This window comes from Cannabis sativa, chromosome X, assembly GCF_029168945.1.
Source record: "Cannabis sativa cultivar Pink pepper isolate KNU-18-1 chromosome X, ASM2916894v1, whole genome shotgun sequence".
NCBI classification, from domain to species: domain Eukaryota; kingdom Viridiplantae; phylum Streptophyta; class Magnoliopsida; order Rosales; family Cannabaceae; genus Cannabis; species Cannabis sativa.
This window is the reverse complement of record NC_083610.1, coordinates 55,101,224-55,125,352: the sequence shown is the minus strand read 5'-3', so window position 1 is coordinate 55,125,352 and position 24,129 is coordinate 55,101,224. Positions and strand designations below refer to the sequence as shown.

At 36.2% G+C, this 24,129-nt stretch overlaps 1 protein-coding gene across 1 annotated transcript; it reads left to right on the top strand.

The window, feature by feature from the left end:
- The first annotated feature begins 5,170 nt into the window (after positions 1-5,170).
- LOC115725563 (zinc-finger homeodomain protein 1-like) lies at positions 5,171-8,150 on the top strand. Its single transcript, XM_061106168.1, has 2 exons — positions 5,171-5,214; positions 7,598-8,150. The coding sequence occupies exons 1-2, from the start codon at positions 5,171-5,173 to the stop codon at positions 8,148-8,150; spliced, it is 597 nt and encodes a 198-aa protein (XP_060962151.1).
- Positions 8,151-24,129: the final 15,979 nt, after the last annotated feature.

The window sequence follows — 24,129 nt, the reverse complement described above, 5'->3', positions numbered from 1 at the left end:
TCCCCATCACCATAGCTCCTGTTCATCTTTCTCAAATAGTAGACCCTGATGGTGGAATTACCTCAAACTCAAGGAAGAACGGCGTGTTACATAAATTAACAATTAACCCAAGATCTATTTGTATATAACATAGAACACAATAATAAGATATAATAATTAGGTATGTGTACCTGATTGATCCATAGCAATTATCTCTGTTTGATCCACAGCAGTTACTCCAATTTGATAGTGCAATACTATCAACTAAGTCTTCCTCCCTAGATCTCTAAATCAGAAGCAGTTTATTTATCTGATTATCAAAAGGTATACAATTGTGATGAGACAATATGTATTTATAGAGTTAGGGAGGGGACTTAGCTACAAAACCCTAGTTGGGCTGGGCCTGCTCATCAAAAGCTTCAGTCAACTAGAAAAGCCCACACTTCTGCTTCACCTAGACTTTACACACAGATGCTAAGCCCATTAACAATTGATCACCAACAACATGGGCTAACACAGCAAGAAAACATTCTCCCACTTGGGCTACATTGATTTTAATACATATATATTATATATCAAAATAATTTTATTTGAAAACGACTCATGGGTTGAACAACAAGAAAACATTTGTGGCCACTTTAAAAAATGATAGTTCTCTGATAGCATCTCAACATACCGGTCCAATTTAACCTTTGATAATGAACTATGACAGTCATATTGTTTTTAACTCAACAAAAGACATTCATAATCACAAATACCAAAGTATTAAATCGACATGGTCAATAAGTCTAGTAGTGTGGTAAGGAATTATGTTCAACATGTGATCAATTTAAAATAACATAATATCCTTATCAGTCCTCAATTTCACTGATACCGTGATGCTTAATAAATAAGCCAGTGAAATTAAACATACACTACTTAATAAATAAGTAAGTGTCACTAAATATGCTTAAAGAATTAAGCCAACAACATATCATTGTCAATAAGCAAATAAATTTAAAAGACAATGATCACAACAATATGAACCACATGCTTTCAATTCAATCATTCTCGAGAATATAACAAAACATAATTGAAAACATATCCATAAAAATATTGAAACAAAAAATGTAGTTCATAACTTTATTCAGAAAATTATAAATAATAATTTCTAAAAACAAACAGAAAACAAAACTCCCACTAACCCAAAAGATCAAAAGATTCTAAAATGCCCATATTAACAACATGTTTATTAAACAACACGACACTTAACCCTTTGGTTAGAGGATCAGCTAACATCGACTCGGTCTTGCAATTTTCAATGACAATGTCTCCTTTCTTGACCAAGTCTCTGACAGTGAGATACTTTATTTCCATATGTTTAGAAGCACTACTAATCTTGTTATTCTTTGAAAAGAAAACAGCAGCATTATTATCACAATAGATTAGCATAGGTGTGGAAATAGCATCAACCACTCGTATCTCCGAAATAAAATTCTTCAGCCACAAAGCTTGCAAAGATGCCCCATAACATGCAACAAACTCAGCATACATAGTAGATGATGTGATCAAAGTCTGTTTGACACTCTTCCAAGAAATAGCAGCACCTGCCAAGGTGAAAATATAGCCAGAAGTTGACTTTAAATCATCTACACAACCACCAAAATCTGAATCTGAATAACCAACAACTCGAAGATTGTCAACATGCTTTTACACAAGCATAAAACTCTTCGTTCTTTGCAAATATCTCAAAACTTTCTTGGCTGCAACCCAATGATCATGGCCAGGATCAGATAAATATCTCCCAAGAACATTGACTACGAAAGCTATGTCAGGTCGAGTGCAAACCTGAGCATACATCAAACTCCCTACTACACTTGCATAAGGGATGTTCTTCATTGCTCCTCTTTCCAAGTCGTTCTTAGGACATTGCTGCTTAGTGAACTTGTCCCCTTTCAGAATAGGAACAGAACCGGCTTTACACAAATCCATGTTGAACCTTTTGAGCACACGATTAATGTAAGCTTCTTGAGATAAGCCAAGAACTTTTCGATTCCTGTCACGATGGATCTCAATCCCCAAAACATAGGATGCCTCTCCAAGATCTTTCATATCAAAATTGGAAGACAGAAAATTTTTGGTCTCATTTAGTAGTGACAAATCACTGCTTGCAAGTAAAATGTCATCTACATAAAGAACAAGAAAAATATAACGACTCCCACTGATCTTCATATAAATACACTGATCAAACTTGTTCTCTACGAAACCAAACGATATCACAACCTTGTCAAACTTCAAGTACCACTGGCGAGATGCCTGTTTGAGACCATAAATGGATCGTTTCAACTTGCAAACTAAGTGTTCTTTTCCTTTCTCCTTGTAGCCTTCAGGTTGAGACATATAGACTTCCTCATTCAATTCTCCATTCAGAAAAGCAGTTTTAACATCCATTTGATGCAATTCTAAATCAAAATGCGCAACTAAGGCCATAATAATTCTGAATGAATCTTTAGTGGAAACAGGTGAGAAAGTTTCAGTGTAATCAATACCTTCTCTTTGAGTAAAGCCTTTAGCCACTAAACGCGCTTTAAACCTTTCAATCTGTCCCTTTTTATCCCTTTTAGCCTTTAAAATCCACTTACAACCTATTGGTTTAAAACCATCAGGTAATAAAACTAGCTCCCATACACCATTTTTCTTCATGGAGTCGATCTCATCATCCGTAGCTGCTAACCATTTTGAAGATTGTGGACTATTAAGTGCTTCACTAAAAGTGACAGGATCCACAAAATGATCAATATCATATTCTCCTTCTCCAAGATAAACAAAATTATCATGACACTTTGTTGACTTCTTTTGTCTCTGAGATCTTCTTAGAGGAGGTACTTCTGGAATAACTTCTCTTTGTTGATCATTGTATTGAATAACATCTTCCACAACTGGAATTTCTTCAATAACAGGATTCTCATTAACAATAGGAGCTTCATCATTAACAAGCCCTTCATCAATAATAGGACCTTCATCATCTTCGATATCGGGAGCAATGTATTCATCAACAATGGGAGCATTACCAACTGGAGTAGGATGGAGACTACTATTATCATCTCTTGAAAATGACATAGGAATACAAATTCCTTTAGAGGACTCCCCCATTTCAAGAGATGTTGAAGGAATTTTTTCAGCAACATCAAATTCCAGAAATTTAGCAGTCTGAGATTCAACAATTCGCGTACCACGAGTGGGACAGTAAAAGCGATAGCCTTTTGAGCGCATTGGATAACCAATGAAATAACAGCGATTTGTTCTCGGATCTAACTTTTTCAAATTAGGATCATAAATCTTTACTTCAGCTGGACAACCCCATACTCGAAGATGATTAAGACTAGGCTTCCGCCCAGTCCATAACTCAAAAGGGGTCTTGGGAACAGATTTACTGGGAACACGATTTAAAATATAAGTTGCAGTCATAAGTGCTTCACCCCATAAAAACTCTGGAAGATTTGTTCTACTCATCATACTTCTAACCATATCCATGAGAGTGCGATTTCTCCTTTCAGCAACGCCATTTTGCTCAGGTGAACCAGGCATAGTGTATTGAGCAACTATACCATTTTCTTGTAAGTACTCTGCAAAAAGCCCCATGTGTTGTCCAGATTCTGTATAACGACCATAATATTCTCCTCCACGATCAGAATGAACAACTTTGATGACTCTTCCTAATTGTTTCTCAACCTCATTTCGAAAAATTTTGAGTTTATCAAGGGCGTCAGATTTTTCTTTAATTAAATAGGTGAATCCATAACGAGAAAAATCATCGATAAAAGTGATAAAATACTTGTTTCTGCACAACGTGGTGGAATAAGGACCACTGATGTCCGTGTGGATAATTTCCAATAAAGATTGACTGCGGTTTGCGCCTTCTTTCTTGTTTCAGTCAATTTTCCACGAGTACAATCAACACAAGTATCCCAATCAGAAGCATCAAGAGGAGGAAGTATTTCAGATTTAATTAAACGATCAACCCTTTCTCTAGAAATATGACCCAATCTTTTGTGCCATAACAATAAGGATGTTTCCTTAATATGAGGTCTTTTACCCACAATATTCACAACATTAAAAGAGGAATCTAAAAGAGCCAATGACAACTTGTAAAGACCATCAGAATAAAAGCAATTTCCAATAATTCGAGAGTCAAGCATAATGTCAACATTATCATTTGCAAAATGAAAAGAATATCCTTGTTTAACCAAAAGCGGAAGCGAAACTAAATTCCTTTTAAAAGTAGGAACATAAAAAGTATTGTTCAGAATAATCTTATCACGAGACTGTAATTCAAGAATAAATGTTCCAACATAGATAACGTCAACTCCAACATCATTGCCCACTTTAAGCTTGGACTCCCTCTCACTTGGCTTCCTGAGATCCCTTAGCCCCTGTAAGGAAGCGAAACATGAACAGTAGCACCTTTGTCTAACCACCAAGAATCAATAGGAACATCAACTAGATTAGATTCAAAACAAACACATGCTAATGGATTACCTGATTGTGCTTGCTTCTTTTCTAACCAAGTCTTAAATTTGTGACAGTCCGTTCTCCGATGCCCCAATTTTTCACAAAAGTAACACTTCACATTAGAGTATTTGGACTTTCCATTGTTATTCTTCTGTTTATTCTTATGCTCCTTACCATTACCATTCTGTTTAGTAGCACCATCATTTTTATTCTTGAATTTTTCTTTTCCTTTGTTGGGCTTGAGGTGAGAAACATAGTTAGCAGATTCATTCTTCTCCCTTTTAAGCTTGGTTTCTTCAGCTACACACTGAGAAATTAGGTTGCTGATAGTCCATGTTTGATTGTAAGTGTTGTAAAATTTCATCTTGATAAGGCTGAAAGAGGCAGGAAGAGCATGAAGAGCTCGATGAATAATGAAAGAGTCAGGAAGAGGAATATTATGATCTTTCAACTTGGACTGAACATTCACCAATTTCAGAATAAAATCTCGCACTCCTTTTAATTCATCATACTTAATGGTTGTCATTTCATCCATAAGATGTCCAGCTTCAGCGTTTTCACCAGTGTCATATAGTTTTTCTACAGCATTGAAAAACTCTTTGGCATTTGTAGTGTCTGGCAAACCACTCAATAGATGTTCAGGAATGGATCTTTTCATAGTAAGAAGACTAAGACGACTTGACTTTTCCCATTGTGCATGATGAGTTCTCTGGGCAGCTGTACTGGAGTCAGTAAGATCAGCAGGTTTTTCTTCTCGTAGGCACAAGTCCAAATCCATTATGCCTAAAGTAAATTCCACATCTCGTTTCCATGTCTTGTAGTTGGAAGCATTCAAAATATGGATGGAAGCATTATTGTTGTTCACAGAAAAGGAGACTGAAAAATTCAAAAATTAAAACTTGAATAAGCAATATGAGCAATGTATTAGAAAATATTGTAGAATCAACTGGTCATTATAAACTCCCCTTTGGGGTGAGAATATAACACACACATGATCTACCTTCATGGAGTTAACAACAAAGGAAAAAATACATATCATTTAAGAATTTTATTACCTTTGGGCAAATAAATTTCTTAAAAATATGTATTAATTCAAGCAAAAAATAATAATAAATTTATATATTTAAATTATTACCTTTGGGCAAATAATTAAAATATATATATTTAATATTAACTCACTTCATGGAATGTGAACTAATATATGTAAATACTACCTTTGGGCAAGTAATTACACATATAGTCAACCAAAAGATATAATATTTTCTTCGACATGTGAAATTTGGTGATAAAACAAGCATTGAAAATTAATAATTTTCAACCAAATTTCCAAAAGAGATATATAATTGCTTTTATTATATTGATAATCAAAAAATAAAGTGTCCACCATAACACATTATTTTTGTATCAAACAACCAAGTTTTATAACTTTAGAACAACAAATAATCAAAAGATGTGAATATAAGAAAATTGGTGGAGACTACATAGTCAAAATAAATTAAATAAGAGAGTGACTATGTCATATGGAACGAGAAGAAACTCAAAAATTTTCTATGATCGACAGATTTCGAAAAATCATCAAAAAATATTTTTAATAATTTTTTTAACTACATAATTATCATTAAAATAATAATAATTATAAACGGAGTCAAAAAATTAATTAAAAATCATAGAAAAATCAGAAATTAAATTCTAATAATGCTGAAAAAAAACGTCGAAAAACGACATCCCAGGCGGCCCCACGCGCCCCCACGCGCCGCCTGCGCGAGTGGGCTTTGCGGCTGGGAGTCATCTTCTTCCTCGGGCGGGTCTGAAACCGGGTCACGCGACCCGGTTGCCTCCAGTTCGGGTCTGACGTGAAATTTGGGCGAAAACGGACGGAAAAAATTGGGGAAATTGATGGGTTTTGCTCGGGATTGTATTTCTAATTGATCTACGCTACTAATTTCGGGTATTAAATATTAAATCTCTAGATTTCAAGACAATACCAATCCGAAAATTGAAGAGCACAATAAAAAAAAATGTAATGCTAATCTTAGTTTAAATCCGAAATTAATTATGTAGGAACATTCTTAAACAATTGATAATGAGTTATCTATAATCAATTTTAGATCAAAAACAATAAAATCAAAACACACAAATTATAATTTCATAATATAATTTTATAAACCCTAAAACTTTAAAGTTAAAATTCTCTTAATATACACAATGATTTCATGCATATAATATATCAATAGAACGAGAATTTAATAATAAACAAAACCCCTAAAGTTTTAAGATTTAAAAACAAAAAATTCAACATAAAATAATAACGAAATTAATATGAAATTATGGATAATTAACATATACAAATTAATTATACTAATTATAGGTTCTAAATCATATACAATAGGCAATCTGATACCACATGTTACATAAATTAACAATTAACCCAAGATCTATTTGTATATAACATAGAACACAATAATAAGATATAATAATTAGGTATGTGTACCTGATTGATCCATAGGAATTATCTCTGTTTGATCCACAGCAGTTACTCCAATTTGATAGTGCAATACTATCAACTAAGTCTTCCTCCCTAGATCTCTAAATCGGTAGCAGTTTATTTATCTGATTATCAAAAGGTATACAATTGTGATGAGACAATATGTATTTATAGAGTTAGGGAGGGGACTTAGCTACAAAACCCTAGTTGAGCTGGGCCTGCTCATGAAAGGCTTCAGTCAACTAGAAAAGCCTACACTTCTGCTTCACCTAGACTTTACACACAGATGCTAAGCCCATTAACAATTGATCACCAACAACATGGGCTAACACAGCAAAGAACTATCCAATCAACCCAAGTTTTAATAAAACCAATAAAATTTAATGTAAGCCCAAATAAAAGTCTAACACGGCGGCGCTGCGGTCATCAGGTATAGAGAGTGCCAAAAGAATCATGCGGCCGGCTTCGGCCGCCACGTTGTTGACGGTTGCTGTGAGTTCATAGCGGCAGGGGATGTTAGAGAGTACCACATTGCTAGTGTGTGGAAAGATAATAGAATATATAAGAGAAATGGACTACTCCTCCCATTGCCAATTGGTTTTGGGATGGAACCTCATTCATCTTATCCTCAAATTCTAACAGAACAGGGGAGGAAGGCACACTTGACGCACTCAAGTGTGCTGCCTGCAACTGCCACCGTAACTTTCACCGCAAAGAAACTGCTGCTACTACTGTATCAGATCAGCACCAAAGCATTAATAATTACCAACTCTACCATGGCCACCACCAGTTCTCCTCGTTCCCTAATTACTATCGATCTTATCCACACCCATCTGGGTACCTCAACAACTTGAATACTCCTCAGCCACGGCCTCTGGCCCTTCCGGGAGTCACCTCAGGCGGCGGCGGTGGTGGTCAGAGCCGAGACGAGGGTGAAGATGCTTCTATTCCGAGCAGTAGTACTGGAGGCGGAGGGGGAAGTGGGTCGAAGTCGAAGAGGAAGAAGAGGTATCAGACCAAGTTCACTGCTGTGCAGAAAGAGAAGATGCTTGAGTTGTCGGAGAGAATTGGGTGGAGGATTCAGAAGCACGATGAGTCTGCGGTGGAGCAGTTTTCGTTAGACACTGGTGTGAGTCGCCATGTTCTCAAGGTTTGGATGCACAACAACAAGCATACTCTTTGTAAGAAACCCTAGAATACACATTCATATAAATATATATATATATATTAAAATGGGGTAATGCTTAATTTGATTATACCTATACATATAGATCGATGATGATCATCTTGATATGGTTGAGGAAAGAGGTGGTTCTAAGGGGAATTATTCTACTGTGAAACAATTAATTTATTTACTAATTAATGATATACTTTTCTAACTAGCTAGGGTGTACTCTTTATATAATTAAAACACATACTCTCACTTGTTTGGCTAGGTTTTTATTTTTATTTTCTTTCGATTTGATTTTTGTTTAACTAGTCATTTTCTCTAAAGAGTTTTTCTTTTAAGATCCAAGTTTAACTGAGTCTTTTGTTTTCTATTTTATTATTGGGGAACATTTTGAAACCATATTTAATTAATTAGTTTCAGAAATCAGTTTATGTAGAGCTGATGAGCTGTTAACAATATAGGCCGGCCGGCCAGAAATCTCAACATTTGAAACTTAATATTATCACTTAGTTTGGTGTACTAGTCTCCTTTTCTAGCTTTAAAATTCATAATTTTATGTAAGAAATAAAAAATGAAACTAAAATTATCGACTTACTTACAGGACATAGTTAGAAACAAGCATGCATAGAAATATACATAGTGCATTTATTTCTCCTTTTCTAATATATACATGTCTTCTTCTCTTCCGGCCAATTAATATGACCGTTTTGGCTTCTTCTTTTTCTGTCTGTGTACTGTACTATACAGTGTATATTATATTAAATATATATATGTATGAATTTTTTGTCACATTCTAAAATATTCGTCTCAACCTCCATTTGTATTGTGATCATGAACTTCCAGCTGATATAATAAGGATGGAGCTACTTATTTTACCAAACAAGCAAGAGAAAGAGATAGAGAAAACAGAACTCTGTGTATTGATCAATGAATGAATATTAACAGAGTACAAAGAGAATGAACTTATATACAGTGATGAATTGAGAGACTTAGCCAACTGTAACTAACTAATTTCTAACAAACTCTAACTAACTACACCAGCTGTCATAACAACCTTCAGCTGTCATAACAACCTTCCTAACCAACCAAGGACACAACTAACTCATCTTGATACTCCCCCTCAAGATGGATGGTATATATTTACCAATCCCATCTTGCCTTTTAACACCTTGAACTGATTAGGAAGTAGAGCTTTTGTTAGAATGTCTGCCACTTGTTCTTTTGAGGAAACATGATCTGTCTTGACAATTCCTTGCTGAACTTTCTCTCTTACTAAGTGGCAATCGATCTCAATATGCTTCGTTCTCTCATGGAAAACTGGATTAGCCGCAATGTGTTGTGCTGCCTTGTTGTCACAGTACATGATGGCTGGTCCTTTGTGTTCAGTCCTTAACTCTTTAAGCAATGAAAGCAGCCAAACCAATTCACTTGTAGTATTAGCCATAGCCCTATACTCAGCTTCTGCAGAAGATCTTGAAACGGTTTGTTGTTTTTTACTTTTCCAAGATATGATTGAATCTCCAAGGAAAACACAAAAACCACTTGTAGATCTCCTAGTATCAACACAAGCAGCCCAATCTGCATCAGTATATGCTCTCAATTGTATCTCGGATGCAGCAGAGAGGAAAATTCCTTGTCCAGGAGTGGATTTCAGATATTGCAGAATCCTTTGAGCAGCTTGTAAATGTTTGGCTTTAGGCAAAGCAAGAAACTGACTTAGCTTATTGACTGAATAAGCTAGGTCTGGTCTAGTGATCACCAAGTATTGCAGCTTGCCAATTATCCTTCTATATAGTGTAGAGTCGGCTAATTTGTCAGCAAGTTTGTCATTCTCGATTTGTGACAGCTTCAAATTCGTTTCCATAGGTGTATCTACTGGTTTACTTCCAAGATAGCCAAGGTCTTCTAGTAATTGGAGAGCATAGGCTCTTTGAGAAATGAAGATGCCTCTGTTAGACCTTGCTACTTCAAGACCAAGGAAGTATTTAAGATCTCCAAGATCTTTAAGCTTAAACCTGTTATGCAAACTGGTTTTTAGCTTGTTGAGGTCAATAATGTTATTGCTTGCAACAATGACATCATCAACATAAACCAATAGAATAATGAAGCTTGTTGGAGAGTGTCTCATAAACATGGAATGATCTGTTGCAGAATGTGAGAACCCCTCTTCCAACAATGCAGTAGAAAACTTTTCAAACCACTGTCTAGATGCTTGCTTTAATCCATATAGTGATTTCTTAAGTTTGCATACTGCATTTTGTGGTAATGGTGTCTCCCCCTTATGACAATACCCTGGACGTAGAGTCATATAAACATCCTCATGCAAATCTCCATGGAGAAAAGCATTGTTCACATCAAGTTGATGTAAGAACCACCCTTTAATGGCAGCAAGAGCTAAAACCAACTTGACTGTGACAAGCTTAGCAACATGTGCAAAAGTGTCAAAGTAATCTACTCCTTCTTGTTGGCTATATCCTTTAGCAACAAGTCTAGCCTTGTGCCTTTCAACAGATCCATCAGCATTCAGCTTTTCTTTATAAACCCATTTGCATCCTATAACATGTTGCCCTTGGGGAAGAGGAACCACAACCCAAGTGTCATTTTTCTCTAAAGCTTCAATCTCAGAATCCATAGCCTTGTCCCAAACAGGGATACCTTTTGCTTGTTCAAAAGAAGTAGGTTCTTGGATGGTGGAAATAGCAAAAGCCATTGATCTGAACTTGGGAGAGAGCTTGGAATAATCAAGAACCTGGTGCAAAGGATATGCAGTGACTGGCATACTGTCCTGAGAAGCAACAGAAAGATTGTTAGATGATAAAAAACAGTGATAATCACTCAAATATGATGGCCTTGTTGTGGTTCTAACAGGTCTTTTGAGGGGCCAAGAAACACCAGAAGAACTGGTGTGTTGAGAATGGTTCTGTGATGCAGAACTTGCACCAGATGGTGAGAAATGAGAAGGAGCATCAGGTATTTCAGCAGATTCAGGCAAAGAAAAGAAATTATGATATTCACTGGGCAGAGAGCTTGAATCAACAAAAGGGAAAATGGTTTCATGAAAAGTGACATCCCTAGAGTGAAATATTCTGTTTGTATTAAGGTCTAAAAGCTTGTAAGCTTTCATACCAATCGGGTACCCCAAGAAAACACAAGGCACAGCTCTAGGAGAGAACTTAGATCTAGAACTAAGCAATGTGGAAGCATAGGCAAGGCAACCAAATGCTTTCAAATGTTCATAATCTGGTTTGGTAGAGTTTAGAACTTCAAAAGGAGTTCTAAATTTCAGATTGGGTGTAGGAGTTCTGTTAATCAAATAGGCAGCTGTACCTACACAATGATCCCAATAGGCAAGAGGAACATAAGATTGAAAAAGCAATGCCCTAGCAACATTAAGAAGGTGTTGGTGTTTTCTTTCTACTACAGAGTTTTGTTGGGGTCTTTGAACACAAGAGTGATAGTGAACAATACCTAAAGAGCTAAACAATTCAGAGAATTGTAACTCTTTAGCATTGTCAGATCTAACACCCTTAATTTGAACACCATATTGAGTCTTAACAAGCTGTAAAAATCTAGGTATAACTGTTTGAGCTTCAGATTTGGTTTTGATAAAGCTAACCCAAGTATACCTAGAGTTGTCATCAACAATGGTGATAAAGTACCTACAACCAGCAAGAGTAGGTGTATTGAAAGGCCCCCATATATCTATATGAATGAGATCAAAAATATGAGCAGCAATGTTATGGTGAGAGACAAAAGGAAGCCTTCTTTGTTTAGCATAATGGCACACAGAACAGTGAAAGTTATGAGACAAATCACTGTAAAAACTCAAAGCTTTATTCATGGAATGGTTTTTGATACAAGCAGGGTGGCCCATTCTATAGTGCCAAATAGTTTGCTCACTTATTCTAGAATCAGAAAAAGAAAAAACAAATGGTACACTGTTTTTAGGATCTGAATGCAAGTAATAAAGCTTCCCAATCTTTTCACCCATCCCAATCATTTGCCTCTTGGTACTGTCCTGAATATCACAATTTTTATCATGAAACAAAAAGGAGTAAGCATCATTATCTGTTAGAGTAGATACAGATAATAAGTTGTGTTGAAAAGTGGGAACATACAATACATTGTACAGAGGCAGATTTGGAAAAACATTCACAGTTCCAATAACTTCAACTCTAGCACTACCACCATGTGGTAATTTAACATGAGTGACAGAATTGTCACTGTGAATATCATGAAACAGATCTTTATCAAAACAAACATGGTGCGTAGCACCAGTATCAATAATCCATTTAGATTTAGAAAACAATAAATTCTCACCAGAAAAATGAGAGATCATAGGTGCTTCCTTTGGGAAATTTGGAGAGTCTGCTGCTCTTTGGGACAGTAATGCCATCAATTTTTGACACTGCATAGCACTTAAACTTGAAACCAGATCTTGATCTCCCTTAACAGCATCACCACCATTGTTTTCGTTTCCTTCAGAATTGGTCTCAATATTTGCAGCAGATGGCTTCACATTTCCATTCCCAACAGGTTCAGCATTTCTATTAGGAAATTTACCATATAACTTGTGTCCAGGGGGATAGCCATGCAACCTGTAGCACTTTGACATAATGTGGCCAGCCACACCACAGTGATGACAAATTGTCTTAGGTTTAAAAGGCTGGACAGCACCAGCGAATTGGCCAGAATTGGACTCAGAAATAGATTTATCATGATCAGAAGAATTAGATTGAGATTGAGAAATGTTACTCAAAGATAAGGATCTCTGTCTTTCCTCCTGAATGATAGATGCATAGGCTTTGTTGATATTTGGAAGTGGCTCCTGCATTAGAATCTGAGATCTAGCAGCACTGTAAGACTCATTCAAACCAACCAGAAATTCAAGAACACGATCTTCCTCCTGATGATCTTGATAGGTCTTTATGGCTCCACAAGTGCAGGCTGGAGGAGGTCGATATTCTTGAATGAGATCCCATAGAGTTTTGAGACGAGTAAAATAGCTAGTGACAGTATTAGTTCCCTGAGCCAACGATTGCTTAGATCTGATAGCTTCAAAAACACGAGGAGCATTTTTCTGGTTAAAACGTTCTTCAAGATTTGTCCAAATCACGGTTGCATTCTCCATATACATGATGCTCTCAGCTATTTCATTCGACACGGCATGAAGGATCCAAGAAATTACTGTACTATTACATCGATGCCATAGCTCAAAGTCATCATCGTCTTCATCGAGCTCTGGAAGTTTGCCATTGACGAACTTCAGCTTGTTCCTCGCGATTAAAGCTACAGTCATGGCCCTCCGCCATGAACTATAATTTTCACAACCCGTAAGAATCTTAGGAACCAGGCTGGCTCCTGGATGATCACTGTTGGACAAAAAATAAGGATTTCTAGCATCATCAGAATAAGATCGGCCACCAGGATCCAATGCAGAGAATCGATTCGAATTTTCAGTCGAGCTTCGAGTTTGAGCTCCTCCACCCCGAGCCATGATGAAGAAGAAGAAGAAACAGAAGGAAACGAAAATGGATCTTACACAGAGTCTGGCTCTGATACCATTTTACCAAACAAGCAAGAGAAAGAGATAGAGAAAACAGAACTCTGTGTATTGATCAATGAATGAATATTAACAGAGTACAAAGAGAATGAACTTATATACAGTGATGAATTGAGAGACTTAGCCAACTGTAACTAACTAATTTCTAACAAACTCTAACTAACTACACCAGCTGTCATAACAACCTTCAGCTGTCATAACAACCTTCCTAACCAACCAAGGACACAACTAACTCATCTTGATAACTTATGTTTCAACAATTGCACCTGATTAAGATGATCTGTATATTTATTTATTGGACTTTTTTCTGTTTTACATATTCATACACATCCGTATTAATATCGTATAAATACTCTTTTTTTTCACTCTCTGAATGTGCAGTGTCATGTCTTAGTCACAGCCTCTGATTTCCTGCGCTTTTCTATCCTTCTTTTTATGTGGCCTTTTGATCTCTTGTCACTCACACCAGCCACTCTAATATATGTTTTAAAATAACTCACTAACAATTTATTTTATTTATTATATTTACATTAATATTTTTATATTTTTCTCCACGTTATTTAAATAATATATATCTTTAATATTTTTAAAAAAGCAAATTTCATTTCTCATGGTTAAAAAAAACCTTGTCAAAACTTAATTCTTTCTGTAATATGTATAGAATAATACTACTTTTTTTTTCTAATTACCTAACATATCTTTTTATTTAATTTTTCTTTGTCTCTATCTTTCTCTCTATTAGCTGTGATTTCTTAATATCTTGTGATTTGGACGTGAATTTGTCATTATTCTTGTGAGAATAGTTAAATTTTTGTGGATCTTGTGGATTTCCTAGCTTGTTTATGGTGAAATGATATTTTTACAGTGCTATCGATAGATTATCGATGGGATCTCGATAGGACATCGATTATATCTTATCGGACTGCTACTACATCCAAGGTTATTTAATTCTTTAGAAGTTTTATGATTTTTCGATAATTTATCTATAGGATATCAATTGTATTTCTTAAGATTGTAAGTTTGCATAAGTTAAATTTTCATTATGCATGTTTATCGATATGTTATAGGTATGTTATTGATTATTTATCGATAGAAAATGTTTTGTCTTGATTATTATGTGTAGTTTTGAGTTTCTCAATACGTTATCGATATTTTTTTTGTGTTATGTTTTTGAAAGAATTTTAAAATTGTCGACATGTTATTGACATATTATCGACACTTTTTCGATAATTTTTCTTGTACTTTTTTTAAAAAAAGAATTTTGAGTTTGTCCATAATTTTTTGTGGGTTATGGTTTTCAAAAGAATTTTGAGTTTGTCGATATGTTATTGACATTTTTTGTTGAGAATTTTTCGTGTGTTTTGATTTTCAAAAGAATTTTTAGTTTGTCAATGTTATTGACACATTATCAACATTTTATCGATAATTATTGGTGTGCTTTGATTTCTCAGGGAATTTTGAGTTTGTCAATAGGATATCAATATTTTATCTATGGTTTATCGATAATTTTGCGTGTCTTTAATTTTATAAAGAATTTTAATTTATCGATAGTTTATCTATGGTGAATCGATAATTTTTCGATGGTGTGCTTATCGTAGTCTTTATTTTATATCTTGTTTTAGACAGCTCCACGACTTATAGTTTCAACGTCCAACTATTTCACCGACCATGTGACATATAAAGGTAGCAGTGCTTTTTTGAAAATCAAGAAGCGGTTTGAGGAATACGAATTGAATGACACAACAAAGGCAAGCAGTTTCAATAATTTTTGGTATGTAGTACCTCTCACATTTTCATCAGTGCTATTTCACCAAGTAATAGTGCACAAGATGAAGGTTGATGTTGAGAAAGCAGAGGAAATGCATTCTTAAATTGATTCAAAGGAGATTAGATTTCGAGTCATTGAGTTGGCACTTTACAGGCGTGAACTTCATCTCAGGACCAACCAAAGAGGAGAAGGCTGCATAGGCTGCCAAGTCGAGGTCACATCAGTTGATCAACAAATATTTCAACTAGTCTGATAGTGTGAAGATAGAAGCACTCCATGAGAGGTTCTCAAACTGCCAGAATTCGAAAGGCATATACAAGTTAGGCTTCTGCATGTTTGTTGAGATAGTGTTACTGGGTCGTGAGGCTAACACTTTGATTACGCCTGCCATACTTAGATATGTCAAAGATCTCTAATTCTTCTTCTAGTTCCTTAGGGGAAATACTCATTTGCCAGGCCTTTGTACTCCCTTCAAAATAACATGTTGAAACCAAAGGTGAACTATGAGAAGATGTTGAGTTTAGATGTTTAGCACGAGTGCAAATACACATCGTATGGCTTCACACCTGTCGTACAATATTGGGCGTACGAGGCCATTTTAGAGGTTGGGAAGATGTATGGCACAAATTATGGGATTCAGTTTTTAATGATGCTTAATTAGCTGGACGAGCAAGAGTGAGATAGAAAAGAAGGATCTTAGTACATTATTTTGGAGACGGGTATGATAATTTCTTTTATATTTAGAGTAATTATTCAAGAGAAATGTTTTGAATAAATGCCAACTCATTTTTATTTTATCTTTTTTAAATCTTAAACAACAACTTCAAGTGACGAAGGGGCTATTTCCTTGCCCAGATGAGGAGGAGTATAGTAGGACCATCAATTATGATGGTGTGGAGATCCCGATTGAGGTTTGTGTGGATGCCGCACAGGTTGAGGATGACACCCAAGACCAAGATGTTTTTCAAAAGCCAAGCAAAAAAAGCAGCAAAACATGTCAAAAATGCTCCTATTGTCGAGCCAAAGACTCAGGGCACTACATTAGAGCCTCAGCCCACTAGATCATCTTCAAGCCTTGGTGGTGCTGAGTACAGAGAATTGATGGGGAGGTTGGACAAGATCGAGGCTAAGCAGAAGGGTCTTTACGCTTCTCATGCTGAGCTAAAGGAGGCATATCAGGCTAGCCATCTAGAGCTGAAGGGTGGCAAGAACCTCATCATAGAGCAGCTCTAATCTATATTGAGTATATTGTAGGGTAGGTCAGTTACAGATCAAACACTGGAGCCATCAGCAGATGTAGCACCACCACCACCTCCCATGGATGGAGATGGATTCATCTTTCCCAACAGGTACTGTTATCCCAAATTTTGTCTAACTCACGTGGCATGTCCACATAAGTCAAGACTGAGAACACTTGGAGTACAACCTTGTCAATAGTAGAACAAAGTCCCCTTACAAGGCATGGAAAAACAATCAAGTAACAAGCGAAAGCAGTTGAGCAAGCCGTCAAGTAGCTGCACAACCATATTTGGCCAACCAAGGAGAGTACATAGGTCGACAGCCAGGAGAAGCTTGTATGATTGGCCAAGATTTGAGCACAACCTGGCCGGCCAAAGGGTAACTATCAGACAAAATAGAGCCTGTTCAACCAAGAAAGCCTGACCTTTGCAAGGAAAGTTGTACAAAGGCTGGCCAACACCTACTAAGACTAGCCAACAGATGCAAAGGCTGGCCAAGACTTGCCAAAGCTTGCAGGCAATTGATGTTCACCCTTGACCCTGCCAGGCATTTGGTCAGCCAGCTTATATCCTAGTAGGCACTTGGCCAGCCATCTTACATCCTAACAAGAACTTGACCTACCAGCTTGAATTATTATCCAGGACGCAAGCTGGGAATCGGGCTTCAACTACCCATGAAAATAAGAGATAAATATCATCTATTTACATATTCTTGGGTTTTAATTAACTTATTAATTGTTTATTATATAATTATGTAACAAATATGCTATATTTTCTATTTTTTAGCGATATTAGGTTATTATTCTTTTATAAGCTCTCAAATATAAAGAGCATCAATCTAAACCTAATTTCCCTAAGTTTAAAGTACCCTAATGCTCTTAATGTCTAAGTTTGAAATCCTAATTCTCTCTCTCCTTCTCTTCTACACGTCCAAGGCTTTGTAGAAGAGAATAGGTCTCTTTCAGTTAACTTCTTCCACAATGACCCCATGGTCATTACTGCACAAATTGAGAACATGGCGGTTGCAAGGTGTATGGAGGACTACAGAGCCACCTCCAACATTCTTTACAGATCAACATATGAAAAGATGGGGCTCCAACAAACCTAATTGGAACCTTGCACATAAGTAATATATGACTTCTTTGGCCAAGGCATTATACCCGTGGGGTACATCTGGCTGCCCTTGACGGTTGGAGAGAATCCAACAACATGAACGCTGATGGCACAATTTGTAGTAATCAATGTGCATTCAGTCTTCAATGCCGTATATCTCGTCCAGCCTAGTACGACCTAAAGGCTGTAACATCCACCTACAACTTTTGCCGAAAGTTCCCAACAAGGCATGGGGTAGGATGTTTGAGGGGAGACCAACAGTTTTCCCATCACCGTTACAACTTGGCCTTGTCTAATGCCAAGAAAGAGAAGATGCCCTCTAAGAGCTCTGATGAAGAGCCAAGCAAAAGGCAAGGAAGGTCAGCCCAAAGTGGGGAGGTAGACATAGATCCTCGCTTTGGGGATCCTGCAAACAATTTTCATAGAAGAACTGGAAGAAGTGGAGGTTGATCCCAGTTTTCCAGCAAGAAGACTAAATATTGGGAAAGGTTTAGCTCTAGAAATAAAATTAGTACTGATAAAATTTCTAAGGGAAAACTTTGACCTCTTCACATGGTCATATGGAGACATGGTCGGATTAGACCCCTCTGTGATGACCCATGTCCTAAACATTGATCCAAACTTCTGACCTGTGTAATAAAAAAGGAGGTTGTTGGACAAAGAGTGCGCCCAAACACTAAGAGATGAAGTCGAAAGGCTGAGTGCCCATGACTTTATCACTGAAATACTCTATCAACTTTGGGTATCCAATCCTGTGTGGGTGCCTAAGCCAAACAACAAGTGGAGAGTGTGCATAAATTTTACCAACCTGAACAAAGCATGTCCAAAGGACTGCTTTCTGCTTCTAAGGATCGACCAACTGGTTGCTTACTCAGGATACACCAAATCATGGATGCTTACTCAGGATACACCAAATCATGTTGCATCAACCAGATCAAGGGCACACAAGCTTCATGACGGACCTAGGCCTATAATGTTACAAAGTCATGCCCTTCAGGCTGAAAAATGTAGGGGAAACCTATCAGAGGCTTGTGAACAAAATGTTCAAAGATCTCATTGGCCCCTATATAGGGGTGTACTTGGAATACATGCCAGTCAAGTCCAAAAAGGCTGGGGGCAAGTGGAGGAAATAGATGAATGCTTCAAGATCCTCTAAGATTACAATATGAAACTCAACCCCCTTAAATGTTCTTTCGGAGTAGGCTCAGGTAAATTCCTTGGCTTCATAGTCAATGCCGGGGGAATAAAGTAAATCTGGATAAGACCCAAGCACTTTTGGAAATGAAGTCACCCATAATAATCAAAGCAGTACAAAGCTTGACGGGACATACTACTGCACTAAGCAGATTTGTGTCCAAATCCATACACAAAGTACCCTTCTTCAACATTCTCAGAGGAAGCAAAAAATTTGAGTGGGCATGGGAGTGTAAAAAAACATTCCAAGAGCTTAAAAAACAACTGGATAACCTCTGATCCTATCAAAACCTCTGGATAATGAAGAGCTAGGCGTGAACCTGGCTATCACAAAACATTTTGTGAGTGCAGTCTTAATAATAGAAGAAGATGATATACAACATCCAGTTACTACATCAACAAGAGACTGATCGATGCCGAAAGTCAATACCCACTCATGGAGAAACTAACATACAACTTACTCTTAACATCTAGAAAGTATAGGCCATACTTCCAAGCTCACCCAATAAAGGTCTAAACTGACCAACCATTGCGGTAGGTTCTGTAAAAACCTGAAGCATCTAGCCGCTACTTAAGTGGGCCATTAAACATGGCCCATTTGATATCACATATCAACTTATAATGGCCATAAAAGGCCAAGCCCTTGCAGACTTTGTGGTTGAATGTAAAAGCATATCTCCTAAAATCCTTTAAGATTTAGGGGAAAAGTAAGAGTCAAAGAATAAGCAAGAGCAAGACCAGTTGCAAAAACCTAAAGAATCCACACGAAAACTACATGTTTATGGAAGCTGCACTGACCTACTGTGCGGTGTAGGCATTGCCCTCAAAACACCTAGGGGCAGTAACTGCACGGAGCAATCAAGTTTGGTTTCAAAGCCTATAATAATGATGTTGAATATGGAGCCTTGATCGTTGGCATTAAGCTGGCACATGAAGTACGGGCTGACCACCTGAACATATATAGCGACTCTCAGTTAGTCGTAAATCAAGTCCTGGGTGAGTGCACAACTTTATGTGAATGAATGATGGCATATTTGAGCACGATCTAAGACTTGATAAGTAGGCTCAGGCTATACAATAAGGTAGATCCCTAGAGAACAAATTCCACAGTAGATGCAGTTGCCCGTCTGGCAAGCAGCACCATTGTCGATAAGGAAAACTTGGTGCCACTACAGTTCTTGAAAGAATGTAGCATTACATCCCTAAAGAAGTCGACATGTTAGACGATATTCCAACCTAGATGACACCTATTGTAGCTTACCTCCAAACTGGAGCCTTGTCTGAAAACAAAAATGAGGCAAAAAAGATGAGCAGAAAAGATGAGCAGAAAAGATGTTAGGTATCTAATCCTAGATGGAATAAAGTACTGACGAGGCTTCTCAATGCCACTCTTAAGATGTGTCACTAAGACAGAAGTCGAGCATTTAATGATAGAGTGCATGAAGACTTCTGCAGCAATCATGCCAGGGGCAAAGCCTATCTAAGAAGATATTCTGACAGGGGTACTTTTGGCCAACAATGATCAAGGATTTGATGGACTATGTCAAAAAATGTGACCAGTGCCAAAGATTCTCGAAGATCCCTAGAGCTCCACCAAACGAGCTCACAATGATGCAATATCCTTGGCCCTTTGTTGTATGGGAAATAGTCCTGATTAGTCAACTCTTAAAGGGAAAAAGAGGTGTGTAGTATGTCGTAGTCATTGTAAACTACTTTACCAAGTGGGCAGAAGCTAAACCCATAGAAACAATAACTTCCAAGAAAGTCCTCGACTTTGTTGTCAAGAACATCATATGTCGGTTTGGACTACCACAGAAGATTGTGTCAAACAACGGAAAGCAATTGACAGTGACATGTTCACTGATTTCTGCAACAGACATGGGATCATTAAAAGCTTGTCTGTCGTGGCCCATCCTCAAGCAAATGGGAAGAAAGAAGTGTTGGGTTTTATGCCCTAAATAAAACTCTATTTCAATGTAATCCAGATTATTCAATATCAATAAAGTAACAAAAGTATTTTTCATTCATTTGTGTATGTTTTGGTTCACTTAATCAATTGTTTGTCTATTTGATTTATAAATTCATCCAAACCCCTTTCACATACTCGATCGTGTTTATTGTGTTGTCAACACAGTGGAAAGTAAACATGACTATGTGAATAAAGGATTCCTAGATTTATCAGAACACTGGGTTTTACTGATATGATAATCTACAACAGAGTTTACTTGCATTTGGAGAAATGCTATGTTCTTTCCAGAACATTGGTTAAAGCAAAGCTCAGGTTGGATGCATGGAGTATGCATTGGAATGGACCGATATTGAACTTTGAAATAGATTTATAAAACTTACCGTAAATATCTATTCAATTCAATATCACTAAGTTGATCCTTGATCACATGATCGAAATCCTGATATGGTTAGGCTCAATCTCAAGAGTGTTATTCGTGTTCTTTGATTTGTTAGTTAAGCCTACTTTTGGGTCAGGGTGATACGTACATTTTGGGAACACGGTAGTGCGATTGAGTGGGAGCGCTAACATAAATATGGAATCTATAGCTTCTATCTGGCGAATAGTAAGCAAAGGGTGATTTCCTTCGAGCTTAACCAAACGAGATAAATGATGGAGTACTCATTTCACTTAGTTGAAATATCATTTATACAGGGTTAAGTGTTTTAAGGATAAAATACATTGTAGGGTGTTACGGTAATTAAGTCCCTTTACAGTGTAAATCATCCATATAGAGGATCATTGATCACATTAGGATTATAACAATGGATAACTAATGATGTGTCTATATGGTGGAACATATAGAGCATTCTATATACTGAGAGTGCAATTCTAAGTTCTATGTGTGGATTCAACGAAGAATTAATAAGTCAGTGAATTTAAGTAGTAAATTCTAGATCTGCTTATTGGAAGCTCGGATATATAGACCCATGGTCCCCCCACTAGTTGAGATAATATTACTTGTAAGACTCATTTAATTGATTTTAATTAATCAATTATAATTCTCAAGATAGACTGTGTCTATTTGAGAATTTATCACTTATTAAGGGCAAAACAGTAAATAGAGATTTTGAAGGGCATATTTATTAATTAGGAAACTTTAATTAGTTTTATAATTAATAAAATAAATGACAATAAATTATTTGATAATTCATTTTAATTATTAAATAATTAGATTTGACATTTATGTGGTTGAACAATGGAATTGGCAGTTTTTGACAAAACAGGAAACTATCAATGTAGGAAAAGGAAAGTTGGAAAAGTGGCAAGCCTTGTTTCCACAATGCCTAGGCCGGCCACTTAAGCTTCCCTTTTCTCATTGATTTTTCAATTTTAAATGTCAATTAATTCAACCATAGCCCTGGGTGGTCTTCTATAAATAGAAGACAAAGGCTTCAGTTTTGAATACACATTATTCTGACAGAATTTTCTCACACAGAACTCTCTCTGAGCTGCCACCCTCTCTCTCTCTATTCCTTCACTGTTTCGAAATCTATAAGTGTTAGAGTAGTGCCCACACACATCAAGTGATACCTCAATTATAGTGAGGAAGGCTGTGTAGAATTCAGAAACAAGAAAGAAGGACTATCGGGCTCAGATCTTGATTATACTCTGCGACAGAAAGGAATTAAGGGTTAGAGATCTGATTGGGAGGAGACATATATTCCGCTGCACTCAATGAAAGATTTCTGATACTTTTATGTGTTTAATTTTCCATCGTTTTAGAAGTTCATATTTAGGTTGTTAAATCAACATACTTGTGAGTAGATCTAAGTTCCTAGTAAAATAACTTCCAACAACTGGCACCAGAGCCATGGTAATTGATTTGCTTGCAAGAAATTTGGACTTAAAACGATTTGTTTGTGTTTTGGATGGTATCATGTTGCTTTGTGTGTCATATTGATGTTTGATTGTTGTTTGTGAATTCTGGGAAAAATAGTTACTTTTCTTTTTCTGTAATTATTTTTGTTGGATAGTTTGGAAAATTCTAAGCAATTTACTTTTTTACAGAACTCGATTTCGATTTAATTTGAATTAGTTATGAATTTTTGAAAATTAGAAAAATCGGGATGATGAACCTCATCACACGCGCGCGGAATGGCTGCATGCAGCCTCCCTGCGCCGTGTGAGTTCGGCCATTCCCCCTTGAAATGCGCGCGGATGGGCATGCTTGGCATGCCATCCGTACAGTTCATCCAATTTTTCATTTTTTCGATTTTTCATGCTATTTCATGGAATTAAATTCCGATTTTTTTGTGCAGTTTTGTATATTGATTTTTGTTTTTTCAAATTTCAAATCTAATTATCAGAAATGAATTAATTTTATTTTTTAAAATTAATTTTAGATATTAGTGTAATTTGATTTTTTGAAAATAGGAAAAATCAATTTTTGCTTACCTCTTTTCTTATTTCCTTTAAAATTTGATTATTTTATTTTTTTTAAGGTCAGATATTAATTTTTCTTTTGTAACTTGACCTTAATTAGAATAAGATCAAAATAATCATGATATTTTAAAAGAAGAAATAAGGTATTTTTGTTAACTTTTAAATTTTGTTATTCTTACTTAAATTAAATTGTAAAATAAGAAAAGGGTATGTATTTACCATTTTTTATTTTATTATTTAATTTATTAAATAACATGAAATTTAAAAGGAAAGTTAGCAATTTATTTTGAAATGACATTTAGGTTACCCAAAACCTAATTTTTCAAAATGGTAGGTTTAATTTTTTAAATTTTTTTTCGAAATATATGTTTAAAAATTAAATAAATCCTACATCCAACTATCAAAATCTAACTTGTTGCAGGAGTATGTGTTTTAGATTGTTTGTAAGTTTTCTAAAACCTATTATTGCTTGATCTAAATTGCCATGGTTAACTTGTTGACAGATCCAATGATCTGATTTTAACCCATGGTTCAATTGTCAATAGGTCAAGTAAATAATTTGTAACAGGTAATTTTTACATTCTTCTTTCATCTGTGTATGACCTAGTAACATGATAGGATCCATCCAAATGTGTGTGCTTGTGTGAGCCTATATGTTTAATTTCTGTTATAGATACATATAGGTTGTTGTTGCTAAATAAAATATCATACCTGATAGATTTTATTTAGGCTCA